The sequence below is a fragment of the Alternaria postmessia genome (genome assembly GCF_024291825.1).
Source record: "Alternaria postmessia strain BMP 2775 chromosome Unknown scaffold_34, whole genome shotgun sequence".
Classification (NCBI taxonomy): Eukaryota; Fungi; Ascomycota; class Dothideomycetes; order Pleosporales; family Pleosporaceae; genus Alternaria; species Alternaria postmessia.
The window spans coordinates 279583-301021 of record NW_026260107.1 but is presented as its reverse complement, the minus strand read 5'-3'; the positions used below and the strand labels follow the sequence as shown (position 1 = coordinate 301021).

The 21439-nt window shown below is 50.3% G+C and overlaps 7 protein-coding genes and 2 non-coding genes across 9 annotated transcripts; 3 read left to right on the top strand and 6 right to left on the bottom strand.

Annotated features, from left to right (window-relative positions):
- Positions 1-1048: 1048 nt before the first annotated feature.
- Positions 1049-3256, bottom strand: J4E82_006118 (uncharacterized protein; the record flags this gene model as incomplete). Its single annotated transcript, XM_051732376.1, has 4 exons — positions 1049-1396; positions 1446-2273; positions 2328-3097; positions 3154-3256. 4 exons carry the CDS (start codon positions 3254-3256, stop codon positions 1049-1051), a joined length of 2049 nt encoding a protein of 682 aa, XP_051587951.1.
- A 733-nt stretch (positions 3257-3989) lies between these two features.
- J4E82_006117 (uncharacterized protein) lies at positions 3990-5840 on the top strand (the record flags this gene model as incomplete). Its single annotated transcript, XM_051732375.1, has 5 exons — positions 3990-4058; positions 4134-4275; positions 4345-4370; positions 4434-5076; positions 5125-5840. 5 exons carry the CDS (start codon positions 3990-3992, stop codon positions 5838-5840), a joined length of 1596 nt encoding a protein of 531 aa, XP_051587950.1.
- A 22-nt stretch (positions 5841-5862) lies between these two features.
- Positions 5863-6834, bottom strand: J4E82_006116 (uncharacterized protein; the record flags this gene model as incomplete). Its single annotated transcript, XM_051732374.1, has 4 exons — positions 5863-6101; positions 6152-6525; positions 6547-6675; positions 6725-6834. 4 exons carry the CDS (start codon positions 6832-6834, stop codon positions 5863-5865), a joined length of 852 nt encoding a protein of 283 aa, XP_051587949.1.
- Positions 6835-7543: 709 nt separating this feature from the next.
- J4E82_006115 (uncharacterized protein) lies at positions 7544-8403 on the top strand (the record flags this gene model as incomplete). The annotated part of the gene is made up of 3 exons (XM_051732373.1): positions 7544-7644; positions 7711-8063; positions 8237-8403. 3 exons carry the CDS (start codon positions 7544-7546, stop codon positions 8401-8403), a joined length of 621 nt encoding a protein of 206 aa, XP_051587948.1.
- Positions 8404-8604: 201 nt separating this feature from the next.
- J4E82_006114 lies at positions 8605-8697 on the top strand. The gene has a single exon. It is a non-coding gene; the product is annotated as a tRNA-Asn (tRNA).
- Positions 8698-9196: 499 nt separating this feature from the next.
- Positions 9197-10085, bottom strand: J4E82_006113 (uncharacterized protein; the record flags this gene model as incomplete). The annotated part of the gene is made up of 2 exons (XM_051732372.1): positions 9197-9538; positions 9630-10085. The coding sequence occupies 2 exons, from the start codon at positions 10083-10085 to the stop codon at positions 9197-9199; spliced, it is 798 nt and encodes a 265-aa protein (XP_051587947.1).
- A 1207-nt stretch (positions 10086-11292) lies between these two features.
- On the bottom strand, positions 11293-11378 carry J4E82_006112. Its single transcript has one exon. It is a non-coding gene; the product is annotated as a tRNA-Tyr (tRNA).
- Positions 11379-15849: 4471 nt separating this feature from the next.
- J4E82_006111 (uncharacterized protein) lies at positions 15850-18930 on the bottom strand (the record flags this gene model as incomplete). The annotated part of the gene is made up of 1 exon (XM_051732371.1): positions 15850-18930. One exon carries the CDS (start codon positions 18928-18930, stop codon positions 15850-15852), a length of 3081 nt encoding a protein of 1026 aa, XP_051587946.1.
- A 511-nt stretch (positions 18931-19441) lies between these two features.
- J4E82_006110 (uncharacterized protein) lies at positions 19442-20369 on the bottom strand (the record flags this gene model as incomplete). Its single annotated transcript, XM_051732370.1, is given in 2 exon segments — positions 19442-20028; positions 20042-20369. The coding sequence occupies 2 exon segments, from the start codon at positions 20367-20369 to the stop codon at positions 19442-19444; spliced, it is 915 nt and encodes a 304-aa protein (XP_051587945.1).
- Positions 20370-21439: the final 1070 nt, after the last annotated feature.

The window sequence follows — 21439 nt, the reverse complement described above, 5'->3', positions numbered from 1 at the left end:
GGCGACCTCTATGAATTGGTGGACGTCGATGGCCACGAGACATCCCTCTGCCATAACCTGGCGATGGCACTGCGTTCTGTTCGTCTCGAGGTTTCACAATGCCTTTGGGTATACGCACTACGTATAGACCAGTCCAACACGGCTGAACGAAACATCCAAGTAGTGCGCATGCGAAACATCCTCTCAAATGCTACCAATGTTTTGGCATGGCTGGGACCAGCTGCGAAAGGTAACGACCTGGCGATGGACTTTCTTGCACACCTGACAAGGCACTCTTGTAAAGAACATATTGGAGCTTGGCTTGGGAACGAAGGCGTGCATCCTTCTACGCACGTGCTTCAGGCTTTGAACGAGCCTGGCGCAGCATGCGCGGGTTGAAATTTGACGGGGTGGATTTACAGCATCTTGTCGAGACTGGTCCGGCAACTGAACAATACGACCACTCTACATCTGCATCATTCAACCCTCATTGGACAGCTCTTGAGCATAGCGCTGGCCAAGCCTGTTTCGAACGGTTCGTATTCACTACAAGCGGAGGATATCTTGGAATCGGTTCTTCCACAATAGAGCCCGGAGACAAAGTCGTCGTACTCCTGGGTTGCAAGGTGCCAGTGGTATTGCGGCCGCTTGACCAGGGCGGCTACAAGCTAATCGGGGATTCGTATGTAGACGGCATGATGTACGGTGAGATGATGATGAAGGTAGTAGGACAAGGCATGTTTTCCACATCGATTGAGTATCTTGACATTCTCTGAAAGCTTCCGTGGCGCGCGCGCGCCGCACTATCGGAGATGTGGTAGCTTTGTAATAGTCGATTGCAGTAGAGTGAGGTATTGATGCTCAGGCAGACCAGAGATGGAGGCGATTCGCTGAAGATCGGCGGATAAAGTGGGCCTGATCTAGACTCCAGAATTCTAGACTATCGAACATGGCGATCGCAACTCAGCAAGTCGGAAGAAGAAAATTGCTCTCGTTCTCGGATATAAACTGTTTGAATTTTATCGTATTTACCACATATGTACACTGGCCCACTTCGCCTTTTTTGGGCTCATTGGGCATCGTAAGGGGCGTCGGTCCTCATGATGTAGATCTCGCCGACGAGGACAACCAGACCGACGAGCATGGTAATCGCAATGATAGGCAGGTTGACGCGTGCAAATTCCAAACCGCCGACATGGATGTGTTTTCTGCCCAGGATGTCGCGCCAAAGCATGCCTGCTAGCGATGCACTGAAGGCCAGACTGAACGCGCCGTAATTGACGCCAATTGCCATGCTGTAAATCGTGCCCCAAAAGGTTCGGTCGGAGATCGGATTGCCATTCAGACGGTGAATCTCTTGCCATGCCTGGATTACCCTAGAGATGAGGATTGTGGTGCCAATGTTGGTACCAGCGAACTACTCAAACGTTAGCTATTGGCATTCTGCAACAGTACCGAGAACTCACATTGCACAATATGACTGAGACAAAGCCCATACCGCCGATTGCACCAACTGTGCCGGTCTTCTCAACCCAGTGATCCCACCCGTGTGCGAAAACTGGAACCCAGCCCTTAGTGACCAGAGCCTGGACCAGTACGAACATACAGAATGCGAAAGGGACCAGCGCCAAGGGAAGATGGTGAAAAACGGTCATGGTAGTCGGGAACGTCTCCTGTGCCCATCTATATGTGTCTGCGACGAGCGACGCTAGAGTAGTTGGTATTGGCTTCTTGCTTGGCTCCAACTTCTTTTCTTCCTGTGACACGGGTTCAAGCTTTATCATTTCGTGTGTTCTCCCGCTCAAAATGTGACTGGAAGCCTCAGCCAAGGTATGAGACTTTTCATCAGAGTCCTGGTTCGTTTGCTGATCCGATTCGGGGGTGATTGCGTCCGCTTCCTCCTGTGTGATAGACTTCCTCCTTATCTCCCTTTCGGCGAGTGTGGTCTCTGCTCTTCGTCGGCCCTCGTGAGCGATCTTCCGCGTCTCTGCTCTACTAAGCCACCCCATCGTGAGATCGAAAATGAGCATGACGAATGCGGCGGGTAGCGTGACCCAGAACACCGGGCGTTCGTGCGTGCCTTGAGAGGCAGCATTGATCGCTAAGACGGTAATAAGGGTAGCTGCCATGATTGCTGCTCCGAAAATCGCGCCTTTCTTATCCAAGAAGGGATTCAGAACTTCCTCGAGGGACATCTTCTTCTCTTGTTCGTCGTCACTACTGTTTGGATCACCGTCGCTCTCTTCTGGCCCGCTTTTAGCGAAAGGAATGTTGGGATTGACTGGCTTCTTGTTCTGTTGAGGAGCATTTTGTCAGCGTATGTAGCACACCTTTTTTTGGTCGCTTACCTTGAGCTCATCCGGAAGATCCTCCATCTTGATGGATGCAGGGATAAGAGACTCATCATGGAAGATGATGTATAGCAAGAAAGGATACAACACGACTCCTGTAACAAGAACCGGAACGATGATGTTTGCCGTGTACTTGATGAACGTGATCTCAAATGCGCCAGCCAGGACAAGGTTGGTAGGGTTGGAAGACACCAGTATTGCCGATGCGATATTTGCACAAGAGAACTGCGTGAAGATCCAAGCTCTTGGGTGCTTGATGTTGCTTGATACGCGCGTCATATAGGACAGGAAGGCAGTACCAGATAGGATAACCGGGTCGTTTCCAATGAAAGCTGTGAGAAGGAAGAAGAAGGCATACAGATAGAAGAAAAGTCGGTGACCGACTTTTCCTCCCTTCTGCAGCACTTTGAAAGCCAGCCATCTGATGAGACCGGAGGCGTCGACCGAGATGGCGATATAAGCAAGAGAGAGAAAGAAGAGCATGATATCGTACGGCACGATACCCTGATCGCCAAGAGTGCCGCCTTTTACTTCCTTCGCACCAATAGCAAGGATAGCAAGCAGAAAGAGGTCTGCTACCAGTGGAGCTGTAATGAAGTTCATTGGAAAGTCGAATCGAACAAAAGATCCAGGCTTGCCATTCCGGACTCTAGTCGGATGTTGTGGTGGTGGTATGATGCGCAACGCACTCACGATCTTGAGGAACGGGGTCCATATTATCCGTGGGAGATAGATGGGAACGTGGAAAGGAAACAGAACATTGATGTCTATAGGCGTTGAGGATTAGTTGAGTTTGCGACGTCAGTACACACATCCTACTTACTTGTCAAAACAAAGACAATCAGTGTCACTATAGAGCGCCATTCTTTGATCTTACTAGTATCAAGGTCTGGCCTTTCCGATTGGGTGGCACGCTGAGAGATCATTTCGTGTCTTGGAGCAATGCTTGGAAGCCGCCGTGCAAATTGCTTTTGGGGGCAGAAAAACTCCAGGAGGTATCTTGACGGTTAAAGTGCGCCAAATCAGGCTTTTGGTAAGGCCCGATTGAAGAGTGCATGTATACGCTAGACGTTACAGGCGATCTGTGAGCCGGTGTGCCTGGACCTTAGTCGTGACCGTGAGGATCAGTACCGATGCCGAGAGATTGCTTGTGCCATGTGCGAGATGACGCGCGACATGACCCTGGCGGTAGGCAAGTGAGGCTCTTTGTATTGCCTTGATAAGTGCAGGCTAAGAAGCGGTGTTGTAAAAAGGCTTGCTGCCCAGGATGACAAGATGATGGCATCTGGGCGCCGGTTGGGCCGCTAACAACTAGCCCCACCCGTATTCGAAAAGGGTCCAGTCGCAGGCTGGTCATGCCGTCTACTCAGCCTCTCGCCTTATGCAACTGTAGCACGTCAATGCCATATAGTTCACCGGTGGGCTGCATTACCCCAGATCATTGGAGATCTACAGCACACATGGAACGCCTTACTGTCCGGAGGCACACCCGTTTGCGCAGTGCGCATTACCTATGCCGCTACTCTCCCTTTGCGACAGTCCGCTCAGTAATGTCTTCATCTCATCTGCCTTTGCTCGTACTATGTGAGCATCTCGGCAACTCGAGCGCTATCCACTCTTGCGACGCAAAGTGTTGCGACAGCTACTTCAACAGCTACAATGTCTAGCCCTGCAGTACAAGTCGTTTGTGCCTGGCCAATTTCATCCAACTATGGCGCAGGATCGCGTGTTAGTACTCCCCCATCCTAGCATACCCGTGTTGAGCGGGTCTGGGCCTATCAGAGAACTGATGCATGAATACAGATTTTGTACTATGTCCTGGTCGCGGCATGTGTAACTTTTCGCAAAGCCGAATGGCTGCGAAATACGTGCCTTGCTGCCGTCTTGATTCTGCCGGCCATTTCTGCTCTCCAAGCCCTCGTGCTCGCTTCGGCGCATACGAATGGTCAGTACAACAGCCACCAAGAACGTCAAGAACACCCAAGACGAGCGAATCTAACAACGAACTATGTAGGCGGCGTTGATATGGATATATATGGAGTAAGTTCTTGGTATCCAATATACGCGTGTGACGTAATCTGATTTCATGTCTTCACTATGTAGGCTTTCCAGTTCTGCGCGATCGGAATTCTGGCAGCGCCTCTGACTGTGAGGCTGTCGCGAACCTACTTCCAGTCTCCAGGACGCAACATCATATTTCTCTGGACGATACTGATCTTGATGGGATTGTTGGCCCTCTGCGTGGAATTCTACCGGGTCACCTCAACGGCCTGCAGCAGCGATGATGATGGAAACCCTTTTTACGGCACCGCCAACTTCCCATACGAACATGCTAGATGTAACTTGACTTGCTCCGAAAGCGAGGGTCCGATATCTCCAATGCGAGGAGGATCCGCTGCCGACGTCTATGTTATTCCTGTGCCGCGTATCTTGTCCTTCAACGCCGCCATGCTACTTTCTGCTGGATTCTGCATCCCCGCGATATTATCTCTAATATTTACCTGGGATAAGATTTTGGAGATCAACTGGAAGAGGCGACGGCCTGTTGAGCCTCTCAACGCTAGGATTGAGGGTGCGAATATGACTGTTGGAGAGCTCAAAGGCATCAACAACGTCGTGAGGAAGTTCTTGGGCGTCATCGAAATCCCGTTGTTTGGCGGGGTGATTCTCACGATTATCGGGGTTGGCGAAGCGAACTTCTTCAGCCCACAAGTACGATTTATGACTGAGCCCATGGCTTCGATTGGTAAGCAGAGAATCATAGCGATATGCCAGTTTCTAACATGTTCGTTAGGACAATGGTCACCAATAGCTGGAACAATCATGGCTGCCCTTGGTTCTCTCTATATTCTGTGGTCAACCAGCGGCGACGACGACCCGAAAGGGAAGCCCACGAACCAATTCGAGAACTCTGATTCATCACGTATCAGTCGCAGTAGTGAGCGACAACCTTCTCAACGGTATCCTTCGCCCGTGTATCTTGGCCCTGATAGAGAGACGGGGGATGGTCTGGGTATACGATCAGAATCGCCCAACGTTATCGAATTGACCCCGACCATCACGTATCCTGATTCTGAACGTAATACGGGTTCTGCCTCTCAGGCTATTCAGCAAGATACTCACCAACTGGATCAGCCAACAGCTGGCAGAAACCGGATACGAAGTTGGTTGACATCAGCCGGGAATTACCTCGGGGATGCAGCACATGAAAGACTTGATCCAGACCATGAAAGAGTTGATGAGGAGACTCAGAGGTTTCCAGAGGTTCCTGGCGAGATCCTGCGAAACCCCGATCTGGAACGCATCAGTCGAACATACAGTCAGCTTCGCGAAGAAAGGGCAAACAGCGTATACGCGGCAAGCATCATGTCTTCACCAGCGCTTGAAGGTAGTGCATCTCCAGTACCTACGTCTCCGCCACCACACCAAGAACCTCCGCGTCCTGATACTAGTCCATCTCGTCAGCCGAAAAGGCGAGACACACTAGAAGTACCAAAGGGAGGGCATTGAACAAGTGGAAGTCACTGATTGATTACAAGCCAAGCCAGGCTTCTGACACTGTCAGATGCGAGGGAACACTATGTCCTACACCCACTGCCCAGATACCCTCGACGCTTGGACCGAAGTCATCAGTGCGATAGTTCCTCTCTGGTGTATCTTTCTTCGAGCTCGTCGGTGTGGTACTGACACCAAATACATTAGTCCATTGCTTCAACGTCTCATCGTAGTTCTTTGGGCTAAGTGTTCCGTCTACAGAGCCATGCCAAAATTCTGGATACGTCAGTACATGGTTCAAACGCGTCTTGATCTCCACAGCTTACGCATGCGCGGGTGTGTTCCGTTATATCCTGGGTACATTGCCCGAACTACGTCGCCCCAGTGTTGCGCAGTCGAGATGGACTGTCCGCCAGAACAAGTGTTGTTCCACGCTGCTGCTGCCCCAGAAGCGGAGACGAAACACCCAGCTGGCACACCAGAGTACAGTGACACCGCGCTGATGAGCTCGGGATAAGTGGCCGCCAGGACATTACTCATCATGCCACCAGAAGAACCACCGGTCACGAACACTTTCTTAGGGTCGATCTTGTACTTATCGATCGCATACGTAATCATATTCGCGATAGCATTCGAATCGCCGCCACCGTTATGGGACAGCGAAGCCTTGCTGGACACATCCCAACACTCGGTTGTCGAGCTTGGCCAGACTGTTACGTACCCTTTGGTGTCTGAGCCTTTCTTCCAAGGAATCAGGGAGTTCTGGAAGTACTTCTGCGCCGATGATTGACACGAGTGGATTGCCACGACCAGTGCGTCGCTCTTGACTTGATCGGGCACATATACCCACCTTTCGTGTGGTGTTAACTAGATACAAGAGATGAATGGGTTTTACGTACATGCCAGGCTTCGCTCGCGCACTACCGCCATAGTTCGAGACTTGAGTCAATTGCGCAGCGAAAACGCCGGACACAAGAGCGAGGCTTGCAGCAAGAGATTGGATACGCATCTTGGGAGAGTTGAAGGCAGTCAGAATGATGAAAAGGCTCCATTCTGGAACTTGATGGTTATATGCCCATTCACACTCGATTCCTCCACATCAACAGGTGGGGTCGATTGTCATTCGTGGAATTTGGACTGTCCATGCCATCATGTATACTCTGAATGATGTTGCGCCACCTAAGGTACGGTGTTCGTCAGAGTATGTTGTTAGATAGATCCGGGTAAACAGTAAGGTGTTCGTAATCAAGCTCCATACCAAGCATTTTCGCAAATTACCCACATTATTATAACCCTGCACCCCACGTCTATCAATTAGCGACTGCCGGCGCGAAAAATAATGTTTGAATGTCACTGGTTGCTGCATTGTCAGATTTTGATGAGCTCGCTCTAGGTGCCGAACGGAACTTTACGTCAAGTGCAGCGTCTAGACGAATGTCGCATAACCTGAGTGCAATGGCAATATAGGAGAAACCAATGTGTGACGATCTATAACTCTGGCTCCGGACAGAAGGGTAGCTTTGTTGATGTTTGGTACGTTATATGCAGCAGGTATTGGCGGTATGTGGGGAAGCCTTCACAACGTTCACACTCATCGTCATATCGTCTCTTGTCAATTAGTAGTCGGATCGAACCTAGGTGTCATTTGACGCAACCCGAGCCAAGTGTTCCTTTCATAACTCGCTCTTCCGTGCTATCTCATAGTGGAGGCATTTGCGATGTGGAACCTCCTCGCCTCTATCGCTGTACTGCTAGCCCATTATGTTTCCGCCCACGGAGGTGCACTGAACTATACTGTTGGCGAGACATGGTACCCAGGGTAAGATCTTGATATAACAGTCCTTCTAAATAACGACTGTCGCGACCCAACTGACAACAATCCCAGCTACGACCCCTACGGCGATGAAGCCATGCAAGACGCTGCCTCGTGGATGCCACAACGAAAATGGATATCCAACAACCCCATCTTCGAAACCACCAACTCATCCTTGTCCTGCAACACACCCGGCACTCCCGCCCGCGCTTACATACCCATCCTTGCAGGCGAGAATATAACCGCCGTGTACGCGTACTGGGTGCACACCGTCGGTCCTATGATAGCATGGATGGCATACTGCGACAACGCCGACAACGACTGCACGACCTTCTCCAGCGAAACGGCAGACTGGTTCAAGATCGGGGAGAAGGGATTATTGGAAGGAAGCATCGAGACTGGAGAGTGGTTCCAGAAAGCGTTCAGTATGTGGGATGGGAGCCCAAGTTTGTGGAGTGAGAAAGTGCCTGTAGGGTTGAAAGCGGGGAGATATTTGGTGAGGCATGAAATTATTAGTCTGCATTCGGCGAATAGTATGTATATGGTTCTTTCCCAGTCTAATCTGTGTGCAAGGTGCTAACATGTCGTACTTGCTTAGAACCGCAGTTTTACCCTGAATGCGCGCATTTAGAAGTCAGCAACGATGACAAAGGTGTGATTCCTAGCAAGGAATATATGGTTAAGATTCCAGGAGTGTGGAGTATGGATCGTACGTATACGGACGACTGGAAGGAGAGCCTGCAGCTGATCACTAGGAGAACCTGAGATCAATATCGACATCTATAGTCCCGAGATCTCGACGAAGACGGTATACAATATTCCGGGCCCACCCATTTGGTCGGTGGAGACGTAGGTCGCGATATGGAGCGATCGTTGGGCCTGATCATCGCGGGCATGCGTCTCGACGTGCAAATACCTGGAATTACAAATGTGTCAATTCAAAATCTGCACATCAAAATTCATATATCCTCTGTGGCGCAATTGGCTAGCGCGTCTGACTGTTACAGCTTGCAGTAGCAGTCCATCAGGAGGTTGGAAGTTCGAGCCTTCCCGGAGGAGCTGAATTTTTGGCCATGTGTGCGGACCGGGCGGTAAGACTGTGTGGGCTGACGACGGCAATATATTTTTTGAATACTAGAGTTGTGGGTAACGGCATGAAGGAAGTAGCTGCGGAGGATCCACATGAGTGCGCGCTTACATAAAGGGCAAACGTCATCGGCTAGCTAGCGTGCTTGACGCGCTCTTACCTGCCTTTCCTTATCACAACAACGCACGTCAGCACATGCAAAACGCCTCGAAAACAGTAGCCTGTGACGTGATAATTCGACAAAGATTGTTTTTTTTTTTTTTTTTTTTTTTTTTTTTTTTTTTGCAATGATCTAGCTACTATCTGTAATCCTGCACGCCCTCATCGCGTGACGGCGCCATCCTGATCATCACATCAGCATCGACAGGCTTAACGCAGCTTCCGATTCATGCAGGTGCCGAGCACATAACGATTCCACTACAGTTTTCATGCTTGTCCACGCGTTCCGAAATCATCACTGCCTCCCAGCGATCATACGCATGCGTACCCTCCAGTCTTGTTGCGCAAACCGACCTTTACACTGATGCCCGCATTGCTGCCTTTAACACCATCCCTCACTCTAGGAGTCATGTCATCTTTCTCATCAGGCTCTGAGGCAACTTCGACTCCCTGTGTCTTAGTAACTTTCCGATGAAGTCGAGTCGCGGGTATCTTGATGGGTGCTTGCTGGTCTGCGACTTCGTCCGTATCTGTAGGAGCAGACAGTAACTCGGAGTCTTTAGTCAGAAGAAGAGTTGCGATAGGACGCGTTCTCAGTGTGGGTTTCGCAGATGGCGATACATCAGATACGTGTGTTGTAGGCCTGCGGTCATCCTTAACAGCGTATGTTAGTCTAACTGATGGTCCTAGTAGATGGCGCTCAATGCACGGTACATGAGCCATATGATCCAGCTGCAATACCTACAATTTCTCCATCCCCTGCCAGGGATATCTCGTCATCTCTCAATGGTAACTCCTTAGTCTCCAGTCGGCCAGCAGCACGCTCTCGTTCGCGACGTCTCTGGAACGCAGCTTGGTCCTGGAGTTTCCGCTGGCGTCGCTTTTGATGGCCGGTCATGCCCTCCCACTCTCTCGACAGTTCTTGCCGCTCCGCATTATCTGCCAATGCTGCATCGTATTCGGTCTTGAATACCTCGAAGATGAGCTTCCATTTGATTTCGGTGGTGGGGTAGCCGTTGCGCGCGTCCCTAATGTCAATGTTGAAGCCCTTCAGATACGGATGCTTGGCGCATCCTTTAGGGGAGATGCACTGGAAGCGCTGGCCACATACCACGACTTGGCCGTATGTGTCTGACTTTCTGTCTTTGTCGACAATGGGAGCAAGACACCAGCAAAAGTGCAGCGCGCTGACACATCTCATGCTTGGACTGCCGCCACACTCCTTGTCCTCGCAGTGATGCTATGTTTGAAGCTCAGTACTTTCTTCGTATGAGCTCCGCCAATTGCGGTCACTTACAGCGCTGTGCATTTTCTCCTTGGTGCGAATGTTTCTCATCATGGCGACGATGCTCTCATTTTTGACATAGCTGCCGTATATCTCATCCAGATCCAGGGCGCTCTGCCGCGCGTAATTAGGCATTGCTGTGGCGATCGCATTCGGTATTCACTACGTGGTAGTAGCTGATATGTACTGCAGCTGGATGAATAGAGTCGGGGAAATCCTGTCAGTAAGTAAGATTCTGGCCTCCGGCGGTAGAACGCAGGACATCTAATGGTCATTGCAAGAGTTGCAGGTCTCCGCAACAACAGGCACTGTTTATCTGCTCATTGTTGTTGTTGCCTATAGGTTCACCTAGCTTGGCTCGTATACTCACTCCGACTATCGCGGACGTCATCCGACTATCGGAGATTTGCTCCTACGTATCAGGCTTGTCTTGAACCATATCTTGCATAGATGCCCTTGACTACCCGTATATGGGGGTCAAGCTTGCTGATAATATAGAATGAGCTTACTACTAACCTGATCGAACTCTACGTGGACGCTGATAGTAACCAAGACAACTCCAAGTTCATCGTCCTCGGCCGCGGTCAGTCATTTCACGCGACTCGATTAGCACTTGGCTAGGATTACAGTGCGCAATCAATACTGCTCAGATAATTCTCGAGACGTCGGCCGCGGTACACTATCTGAGGCATCGTTACCGAGTCTTTGGTCTTACGCGATATTGCACAACTGTTCCGCAAACTGGGCTCAAATAAACTTGCTCCATGGCAGTCAGATTCAAGGTTCGCACGTGCAAATTAACCATGGAAGAGGATTGACGGGTAGATCAAGAGCCGATTCAACCCACAACTAAAAACTTGTTCTGCAAAGCCCTAACAGATGGGGAGAGGTATTGTACCTTTATCAAGTGAGAATGGTCAGCAGAGTCGCAGTTGCCTCGGTAGCGCATGGTTCCCTCGCTTCCGCCACCCACCAATCCCACGGATCCAGCAAAAAGGCGCGATACTCTCGTATTTCCACCTCGAGAGCAACGCGCATTAAGAAAAAAGCCGTAGCAGTTCTCCGCTCCTAGAATCATACTAATGATCTTGCTTATCTTCGATCATTAAAAAAAAAGAACTGATCTCCCCACCATGAGTCGAACAAGGGACCTTCTGATAACAGCAGATATTACAGTCAGACGCTCTAAACCAACTGAGCTACGGGGAGAATGTTTCGTATCGAAACCGTGCTTAGTTTGATTGATGAGTCAGCCTAAAAATAAACCATTTATATATACAATTTGCAGGTACTGAAAGGAAGCGGAAAGGTTCGAATGGTTGTGACGCGCATGTATATAGGTTGCGAAATGACTCGTGATGTGGGGCAGTGGTGGCCAGAACCTCATGAGCAAACCAAACATGAGGTCTGTAACACAGTCAAAACCAGGCAGACACCTGCGGGTCATGCTTTGAATAGCCGTGTAAAGAGAGACTAAACTCACCATTGCGCAGTGGATCCATGTTCCAAAAGCTAGACGACGGCAGCGCATATTGTCCGATAGGCTCCTCGACCTTGATACTCTCTTCCGGAAGTTCCGTCTCCTCAACTATGTATTTCTGCCCCAAGAGAAGTTCCCAGGGAAGTTCCCAGGGACCAGCGACCCAGGTTTTGCCACATCTTCAGTGGCAGCTGGTCTTTGTAGCTCTTTCTAGGCACTCCTTGAAACGCCGACCAGAAGTCACCTTCTTCTATACTAACCATGAAAGTCGACAATTGCATCATGACCTCGAGATTTATCTCAAGTTTGTACTGGGTAGATTTGCACCGGACCGCACGTGCCTTCTTTTCTCCAGCGATCAACAACTCTCCCATACGCTGTTGCGCATCTTTCCTGAACTTGAACATTTCTCCAAGGGCATGATCCGTAGGTAATGGAAGTTCGATCGGTGTCATCGGTGACATTGTCTGGTGCTCCTCTTCGTGAGAAGATGTCACGCCAACGAAGCCGATAATCGGGTGAGATGCGCAGCTTTTCTTGCATCGCAAGTCGCATGCTTCAACAAGAGCGTATGTGACAAACGCAACCTCGTTTAACAACTCCAAAACGTTCGTAGAAAGACGCAGTAATACACAGGATCGTCGTGATACTGTCCTCCAGTCATGCGCATAGACTATACTGTGATTGTTGGATACATCCATGTGCCCGAGTTTCGCGGAAACACAGCCTTGGAACGCTCGCAAAGCCGGTTGGAAGGACGATCGGTCGATGCTCTTGTACAGACTATGACTTGAATCGCAATATTTCCAGTCCAGATAGCAATCCAGTTCCAAATTGGTACGATCATGCATATGCTTGTCTTTCTGTCCCTTGATCAAATAACGGTTGTAGCATTCCGCAAACCTGAAAGGCTCCCACAGAACTTTGCTGTCTAGTATGTGCTTCAAAAGTTGCCATGCCGTCAGATCGTAATCAATCAAACTGCTAAGCTGCAGATCCTTTTTCCTGTCGCCGACGAGACCGAGTAAAGCGAACACACCATCTAGGGGCATTGAACAAGGCAGCATGCCAAAGTCCGCAAACAACGACTCAAAGGTCCGTCGCACGTTTTCTCTTCGCAGACGTATCAGATCGAATGTTTTGCTTACACGCAGTGAATCCGGCGTGTTATGGAAAGGCCAACTGACTACAATGCTTTCGAACTCACGGTAAGAAAGCTTGTACCTCCCCACTAAGATCATAATGTCTTTGGCCAGTAGAAACTCTTGCACGATCCACAGTCGCCCCCAGTACTCTCTTTGTACTATACATTCGGATTGCTCACTCCGTCGTAGACTACGACGCGCGTCTCTATCACGCCAATGTACGAGATCTTTCATCCGGTGTGTGTCGAGCATGCTCGTGTAAGGCAATCGGTTGATGTTACCGAGCCAACAATAGACGCATTTGGTGCCAGAGTAGATCCGCTTCATCTCTTGAACCTGATGACTCCGCTCTTGCACATCATGTTGGTTGATGCATATAGCATCCAGCCATATAACTTGCGATCGGTACCGGCTGCGGAACGCTTCAAGAAACCGAAAAAGGTTTTCGCGCACTTCGAAAGACTTTCCGTCCAGCAGTATAGACTTTGTTGGCTCAGGCGGACCCCAAACGTATGAGCCTGCGAAATACTGATCTTCCTCAGCCGATATTGAAGCAGTGTACAGCTCGCATTGCAGGGAGGAGTTGAACCTCAAGCTAGGTAGTACACGTAGAAGTCTAAAGCTGTCGCCGTCTTTCGGAAGAGGTGAGTATCGTAAAGAAGCAGGGTTTGGTGTGTCTATTAGACTCGGTACCACTTTGGGGGCTGTAGTATCTGTCGACATGGTGGACGGTAGATGTTCATGATTCGAATGTGAGACAAATGTTGTAAGGAGAAGGTGCGGCTGAGGGAATCCGTGTTAGCAGCCGATGTTGGGGGCCATTATCCCCACCAACCATGACACCGGCTGAAAGCAACTCCTTTTCAAATTGCACGGTCCCCATACTCGCCTCTCGTTTGACACTCGGAGACATCGTCGTGCCGGGACCAACTCATGATAATTCCTTGTCGAACCGCATTGTGAATTGGAATCTATTGTATACACGTAATCCTCACAGCATACAGGACATGCGCAAGGCTGTAATTCGTTAAAAGCAATGATTCTTGCCATGATGCGTCGCGATGCGAAGCAGTTTGCTTCGATTTAGCAGCATTGTCGTTAGTACTTCGGGACGTATTTGAGGCCACCTGCTTACACGTCTCGTGGAACCCCAACATCCTCACGCCTGATCAACGACTCTCTTACTGCTAAGTCGTTGTAGTATCCAGATTGGTAAGAACAACATATCATGTCCTCATCAAGAACCCCAGAAATTCTCCTCATACCTGGCGGCTGGCACAAACCTCAGTCCTACGCGACAATGCGCCATGCACTCACCTTCGCAGGTTTCATTCATATGACGAAGGATATGACGATTCCGTACGATTACCAGAAATGGCTTGTCGAGAGTATGAGGAAGGAGGGTGCGAGAGTACAGACTGCGATGTTAGAGACAGAGCACTGTCCGAATTTGACGGCAATGGAAGGTGTGGTGGGTGTTCTGCGGCAGGTAGCTGCTGGTGAGCAACTAGAAGAAAAAGAAGAGATGGAAGATATCGTAAGTACAGAGCGGGTGCAAGATGCTATTGCAGTTATCGGAGCCGAGAAACCTTGGTGTCTATGAGGGATACTAAGCCAGGTCATCCTCCGAATCCAATGAAGTCGCCATCCTTCCATTGTGACAGCTCTTCCACCTTCTTTTCCCACTGATTTATGAACCATATTGGCTAAGTTCTCGCACGCTTGTCATACCTCTGTCGGAGGTTCTTCGAGACCGTGCGAGCCGAATGCAGGTACGTCGCTCTGAAAGCGTCCCAGAGCTGTCGATCTTCCTCGCTTCTGGTAGTCGGATCGGACAAGTATGGACTGTTGCAAGTCACCGCTGTGATCAATTGTTGTATCGCGTCTTCGTGTCGTTCGAACGAAAGTAGGGAGGCTTTGTCAAAGTCGAGGACGTAGAGGCGCGTGCGTGATGCCTTGTGGAATGGTTGTTCTCGTCTTGAGCTCGACTTGGAGACTGGTGCGCTGGAAATGAGATCTTCTGACGGAGTGTAGAAGGGCTCGAAGAGGTATCGCGGTCGTTCGCATTTTTGCCTTGTAGTTTGTCCCAGTCGTTCTATCTGCCAACTACAAATTTCAATACCCATACCATCCACATTGGCCCAGTGCGAGTATCAGGCTCGCTGCGTACGCCTCTCGCATTACATCGATTGGGTGTTTGTGCGGCATCGTGATAGTTGTGCTTAGAGGTATTCGAGGTCAGAACCGCCTTTAAAGTGCTTGTAAAGTTTAACGTATCTTCCAACAGATGCGATGCGTGCGCCGGGAGCTATCCTGGCTGATTTAGCTCTTCTCATTGTGAGCCATGGTTATCATGCTGTGGTTCTCAAATCTAGGCATGCCTATTGGGAGCAATGGAAGAACGCGTAAACGTCATTCTTCGTCTCTCCTCGAATCCTTCGTACTGGTGTGAGGGACTGCGGAAAGCTGGTGATCTACGATGGTTTAAATGTGCGCATATCGAGTTAGTCTGAATAGACCGGCCGGTGGGAATCCTGTCTACGTGGTGGTCGTGTTGACGTTCGTGTCCGCAAAACACAACGGGCTCGCACATGGATCGTGCAGCTACCTCATCATAATGGAGCTAGGCTCGAAGCGGACAACATGTGATTGCGCGACACCGCGCACGCGCGTTTGAGCCAGCAGTTGATACCATCGAACGCATGCTGCACAATGCAAAAAAAAAAACTATGACATATGCTGGGAGGCGGTATGCCATCTGATGAAGTTGATTACAGCGATTCTTTCGATCATATGTCACCACGATGACCCGTAACAGGACCAACAAGGACGATGAACACGGTGCTACTACAGAGTCTACATGCAGCACTCCCTTCATGTAAAACATCTCTCTGCTTTGATTCGAGTCGTGTTTCGTACATAGTCTGGCAAATACCAGCTTGCCATTCTTCTAGCGTATGGCAGAACTTTGAAGCTCGTACGTCTATTTATACACATCTTCACGGTATCCTGTACATGTTTCTTCGTCATGATCAACCTCCTCATATAACCTTATTTAATCCTCAACAAAGAACCTCGCTGCAAAGACGACGTCACTCTCTGTAAACACTCCGAGCCTCTCGCTCTTGACCTGCCTTAGGATACCTTGTTTGTTCTTCTTGTCCTTGCTCTCCGCATACGCGATTACGCAGTCCCTGTTCAGCGGTGGGTTGTCGTTGGTCTTCAGGCGGTCGGGGCTGCGCGGCTCCTTGGGCAAGGTATGGTGAGTAATTTTGCGCTTCTTCGAGGCTGAAGACCGAGATGAGAAGGGATTGTGAAGTGAAAGTTGGGGTGTTGCAGAAGTTGAAGCGAGCTTCATCGGAGATGGAACGTGATTGCCGCGTCGGCGTTTAGGCGTGGTTTTGCGCTCGGTTGAGCCATCTGCCTGTGGGATGGGAGCAGGAGATAACTCAACGGATGCTTGAGGCAAACTTGTGTATGTCGTAGGTTCCATCTCGGGCTCAGGGGTCGTATGGAGGCTCGAGAGAGGGGATGATGTATCGGTATCCCATGCTTTGGGAGTTTGAACAGTCGGCACTACGGTATTAGGCAGCACTGCCACATCAGATGCATTTCCATGCTTTTTAGAAGGTCGACATCGTCGCAGTCGCGCAGATGCCTCACGCAAAATTTCTTCTGGATCCTCAAACCAGATTGGATTTGCCTTTGGGCCTTGTACACCGAGTATGCTGTTACTAGAGGTTGTGCGACGAGAAGACCTTTCCTTTGTGACACGCAGATTTTGATTGCTCATATCGGTACCAGGCTGATCACTATCGGACCTGGCCTTCGCAACCTTCTCCGGCTCGTGCTTCAGCTTGGATTTCTTAGCATTAACAGCGTGCTGACCAGTCAAGGCGTTTGCTTGGAAAGCACTGATTGGCTGATGCTTGTCCGCAGCCATAGATAGGTCTGGATTTTCGTGCTCTGAAGATGATGCGGGTGCTGGTGTTCCTTTCCGGACAGAACTCTTCCGTGTTCTGGAAGTGCCTGTGAACGTCCTTCCCTGCTCAACAGGATTTTCGTGTTCCTTGTCGCCATGGGTCACTGTCTCTTGAGTTCCAAGTTTAGCTGGGCTATTGAGAGACACGCCAATATGCTGTGCAGGGTCCCATCGGTGGTCCACCAATATCGAATCCTTTTGTCCATGAACTATCAAGCGTTTGACCTCGACGCTGGACTTCGCCTTCTTTGTCTTTTGTGAGGAAGAAGCTTTCTGTGGAGAGAGACTTCGCTTTGGCTTTGTAGGTACCGAGTATAGAGCTGCTGGCGGTAATGGCAGCGATAGTCGGCGGTCGAACGGCGGAAAGGGCACTTGCGGCGGCGTAGACTTCTGAAGCCCAGCAAAAGCTGTAGCCTGTGGCAACATGTTCGGCTTGTAGACCTCAGATCTCCTAGCGAAAGAAGGGCCGGTTCCAGACATATTGTAGTTTGGGAGTGAGAAGTGGATATTAGGAAAGTTACTGCATGGTTGATTAGACGAGGAGTATGCATACAGACCGGACCTTGAGGAGTTATGTTGAAGTCCCGGTATCAATGGAGGGAAAGATGACACAGCCGAATGACTTGGGCCCTGGAGGTTCATTGGAAAGCGACTCAACGGACTGGAAGATTGGCCGTCGTTGTCGAACGGGATCTGACGCATGAGATCATTAGGCGTAATTCCTCCTAGAGTTGGATCTGAGAATTGAACGACATATGGTGAGAGACGCATTTGGGGCGTCTGTAAGTATGGAGAAATATCTGGATACATCATCTTCGGACTAAGCCCTGCTTGCGACGTGATGTCCACTTGTTGCTCGTATGCTCTTTCTTGCTCATGAGCCTGCGCATGTACTCGTGCAAGACCTGATGACGACGGCAAATCTGGACCTGTTATTTCTGGTGCTTGGAGCACCGTAGTCTTCGGTTCAATATAGAGAGGTGGTGGAATAAACGGTATCAAAGGACCCATGGCCGGGTGCTGTAGAGCCGATGATGGAACATGTGGTATGTCCTGTGTCAAGCGTACTCTTGACTGAAGAGCCTGTCTCTTGCTGTAAGAATCATAGTCCGGATCGCTATCTCCTTCTGCATCCACATCGATGACCTCTGAGCTCGGCTGGGTGGAATTTTGGGGCTCCGCATCACTCTCGCTCTTACTAGGCGTATCTGTACGTAGTCGCATGGTAGTGTTGTCAGCATCGGGCACGAATGGGTAGCTCTCATCAACCATGCGCTTCGGTGCTTTCAGATAGCCTACACCGCTAGTGAGCTTTCTACCTTCGCCAGCAGTGATGATCACATCGATGATGCCAAAAGTCTTTCCACCCGGCTTCTGCATATTGCGCACTTGGTCCGGCATTTGCATTGTCGCAAGCGCACAAAGGAAGTCGACAGTGGGAGGCCTGTTGCCCTCTTCGTCTTGGCCTCGCTCTCGCGCTTCGATTTGGAGCGCCTGACAAAGGTGTAGCCATCGCTGCTCAACTGAAACCACTGTGGTGTTCTTCTTAGTATCGCCGTCTGCTGCCACTTCAGGCGACAGGATCACCCAAGGTCGCTCAGCAAGGAAGTCGATCCTGGTTCCCCCGAAGACCTGATGATTACTTTTCGCTCCGGACCTGACATCGTGGGTGGGTATAAATAGACAAGCGGAGAGCGTCCCATTGAAGAAGACCTCGATCTTGAGGGATGTTCTCTGATTGTAGAGGCCAGAGACGTAGGTCTTGTCGGAGAGATTAACGTGGAGGGCAAGTGCTTTCGGTTCGCGGAGTGAGGCGGCATCTGTGAAGCCGTGGTCAGTTGCAGTAATGCTATCGGGGATGTGGACAAACAGCGTACCTGTCGTCGCTTCCGTCTTGTCATATACATTGTTCTTGACCCGGGTCTGCATGAAAGGTGCGTTTGCGACCCAATTGAGCTGAAAAGCGTATTCATCATCGGGGAAAGGCACGACTTCCTCTTTCAGCAACTTCCTCTCTAGGAGCCTCCTTTCAGCCAATTCAGACTGCTGCTTGGCTGCGTCGCCCTTCCTTAGTATGATTTTCTGTGTAGTCGAGTCTTCGAGCGGCGTCGCGCTCAGTCGCACCGACACGCCACGCGCGAAATAGGTAGGCATATTTAGAGCAGGTGAAGGAATGTACAAGTATTATAACATGGCTGTCGCGAGAAGCAAAGCCGCGATGCCTGGCGACTGGGTGATTTCTAGGCGATTGAGTGCGCTGATGCCGTCTATAGTGTGCCGAATATGGCGGGGTTCGGGGTAATCGTTGTGGTGACCGAGCGCTGTTGTTGTCGCGTGACGTATATCATGGGTTTCCATTTTGGGTAGGCGCCCTCCAGTGCTCTTTCCACGCATCCTCACCGCAGCCAAGATTCCCGTGCTCCGATGTCCCTTTCAGCCACGACCTCAGATGTTCTATAAAAGAGCATCTCACTCTATATTGCCACTGGAGGTTAGGCGAGAAAGGAGAGAGCCCACGATCTTCGGGTAGGCCGACTCAATGACGAGAAACATAATGAGAACATCGGGAGCAGACTTCATGGTAATATATGACAGCAGAAAGGGATACCTACGAAACGAAATCGCATTGAATAGTGCAATCTCCCTGCAATGCATTTGTAGGAGCTCACAGCTCTATCTCACCCCCAGACTCGACGAAGCCACCACCACTTCTTTGCTGTTCAGTGCCATTGACGCCCCAATCATCAGTGATGATACCGATCGGTGGGCCGCCTAGGACATCGCCTAGCTCGCCTATTGTCTTCTCATACACGCTCGCAACACCACGCTCTTCCCATTCGTCGTCTTCCTCATCATCGTCATTATCTTCAAAACCTTCAAAGGTCACGGTGTCTTGACGTCCACCTGTCTCTCCCTCTCCTTCGGTATCAGTATCCATGGCCTCACCAACGTCATCCTCGTCGCCGACTACACTGTCCCCGCTCATGACTCGTGTGACGGTAAGCCGAGTCCGATCTACAATACCCTTCAAGCGAACTTTGTCTGTTGTAGTGATTGTGCGGCCATTCTCAAAACCAGGCAGATAATCGCCAGACGCAGTGTCGTGGCCAGTGAGTAGGGAGGAGAAGGCGTAGTCGAGCTTCGAAAGTAGGCGGAAGGTAGCCTGGGCAGAACGCATTGAGGACCCGAAGAGAGGGAGGAAGTCGGCGGTGAGGACGGCGAAGTTCAGTAGGTAGGGAATTTGGAGATTGGCTACATATCTTACTGTTAGCGAAGCTTGTTTCCAGGACGAGAGCGGGTAGCATACGTGACCCAGATACCCAGACAACATCTACTAGGCCGTCGAGATCTTTCGCGACCTCCCAAAACGCTTTGTATCCTTCCTCCTCGCCCGGTACAGGCTTGAGTTTGCGGTTCGTCATGCGATTGTCCACTCGTTTCTGGATTCGGTTGACGCCATGGTCGAGGTATCGTATCAAGTCAGATTCTCTCGGCCCGCCAGGCTTTAGTGGATGTTTGCGTGGTTGTGGAAGAGGTGACGCATGCTGAGAAGGCGCCACGGATGACGCTGGCGGGGTAGGAATCTCAGGCATGCTGACTGTATGCTTTCGCGTACGATTACTGTGTGATATGAAGGGAAGTCTTGCGCACTGTGTACTGCTAAGGTGGCAGATACAGATGTAAGGTGGTGAGTAAGCTGTGGGGTACAGTCGTCATTCTACGCTGAAAGATGAGCGTGCTCCCGTTTGTCGCGTGCGTGCGAGGATGGATACGACTGATGTCCTTTCAGATGGAGGCTTGCACACGTAGATGTTGCGCGTAACCTAGACGTGGAGTTCCTGATGATGAAATGACGTTCACAGGTGGTAGCTGCGTTGCTGCCATAGCTCCCACCCTGTTCACATCACCCCGCAACACTAACATCAGAGCGTCTTCCAGCTTTCGCCAGATCTCCAGATTCGCAGGCACTTCAATTGTAAAGAGGTCGTCAGCAAACTTAGTCATTCTGGCTACTCCTCGTGCTCACGTGCCTGCACATCTTTTCGCCAATCTGTTATTAGTGCCTTCTCACAAATCAAGTTTTACCGGAATACTTCCAGCACGCTAGGCAGCGCCTTCGACAAAGACTCACAATGCGTCTTTTAATGGAAACGATCATTTTTCCGTAAGAATCGCAACACGACGGGAAAGTTGCACATTTCGGAGTTGCGTTGCTTCGGAGTTCAGCTGCTATTCCGTGCTACCAATATGGCAAAGTAAGACGCCTACGACATCGGCCCGCAGAACTGCTGCCCCTGAGTGGACAGCGGGACATGATTGCGCTGATTAATCCCCAGCGCCCTTCTTGAGCGCTGTGCGTGCGCCCTACATGCCAATGTCGACATGCATACCCGATTAAGCCACCAACCTAGCAATCTCACATGCTCACACGCGGACAATCTGAATCATTTGCAAAGTCACCCCTTTTCTAGAGGTCTTTTCTAGCTGCAAGAGAGGAAAATTTGCTAACAAAAGCAACATCGGAGTGCTCCGATGGTTGGACGAGGTTGAAACGCGACATTTATTGACTCTACCATTTAACGGCATAACGTTGAAAATTTGCAAAGAGACCAATGACACAACGTATCCACTTGTCGTGTACCTTCAACGCGAGCAGTCAGGA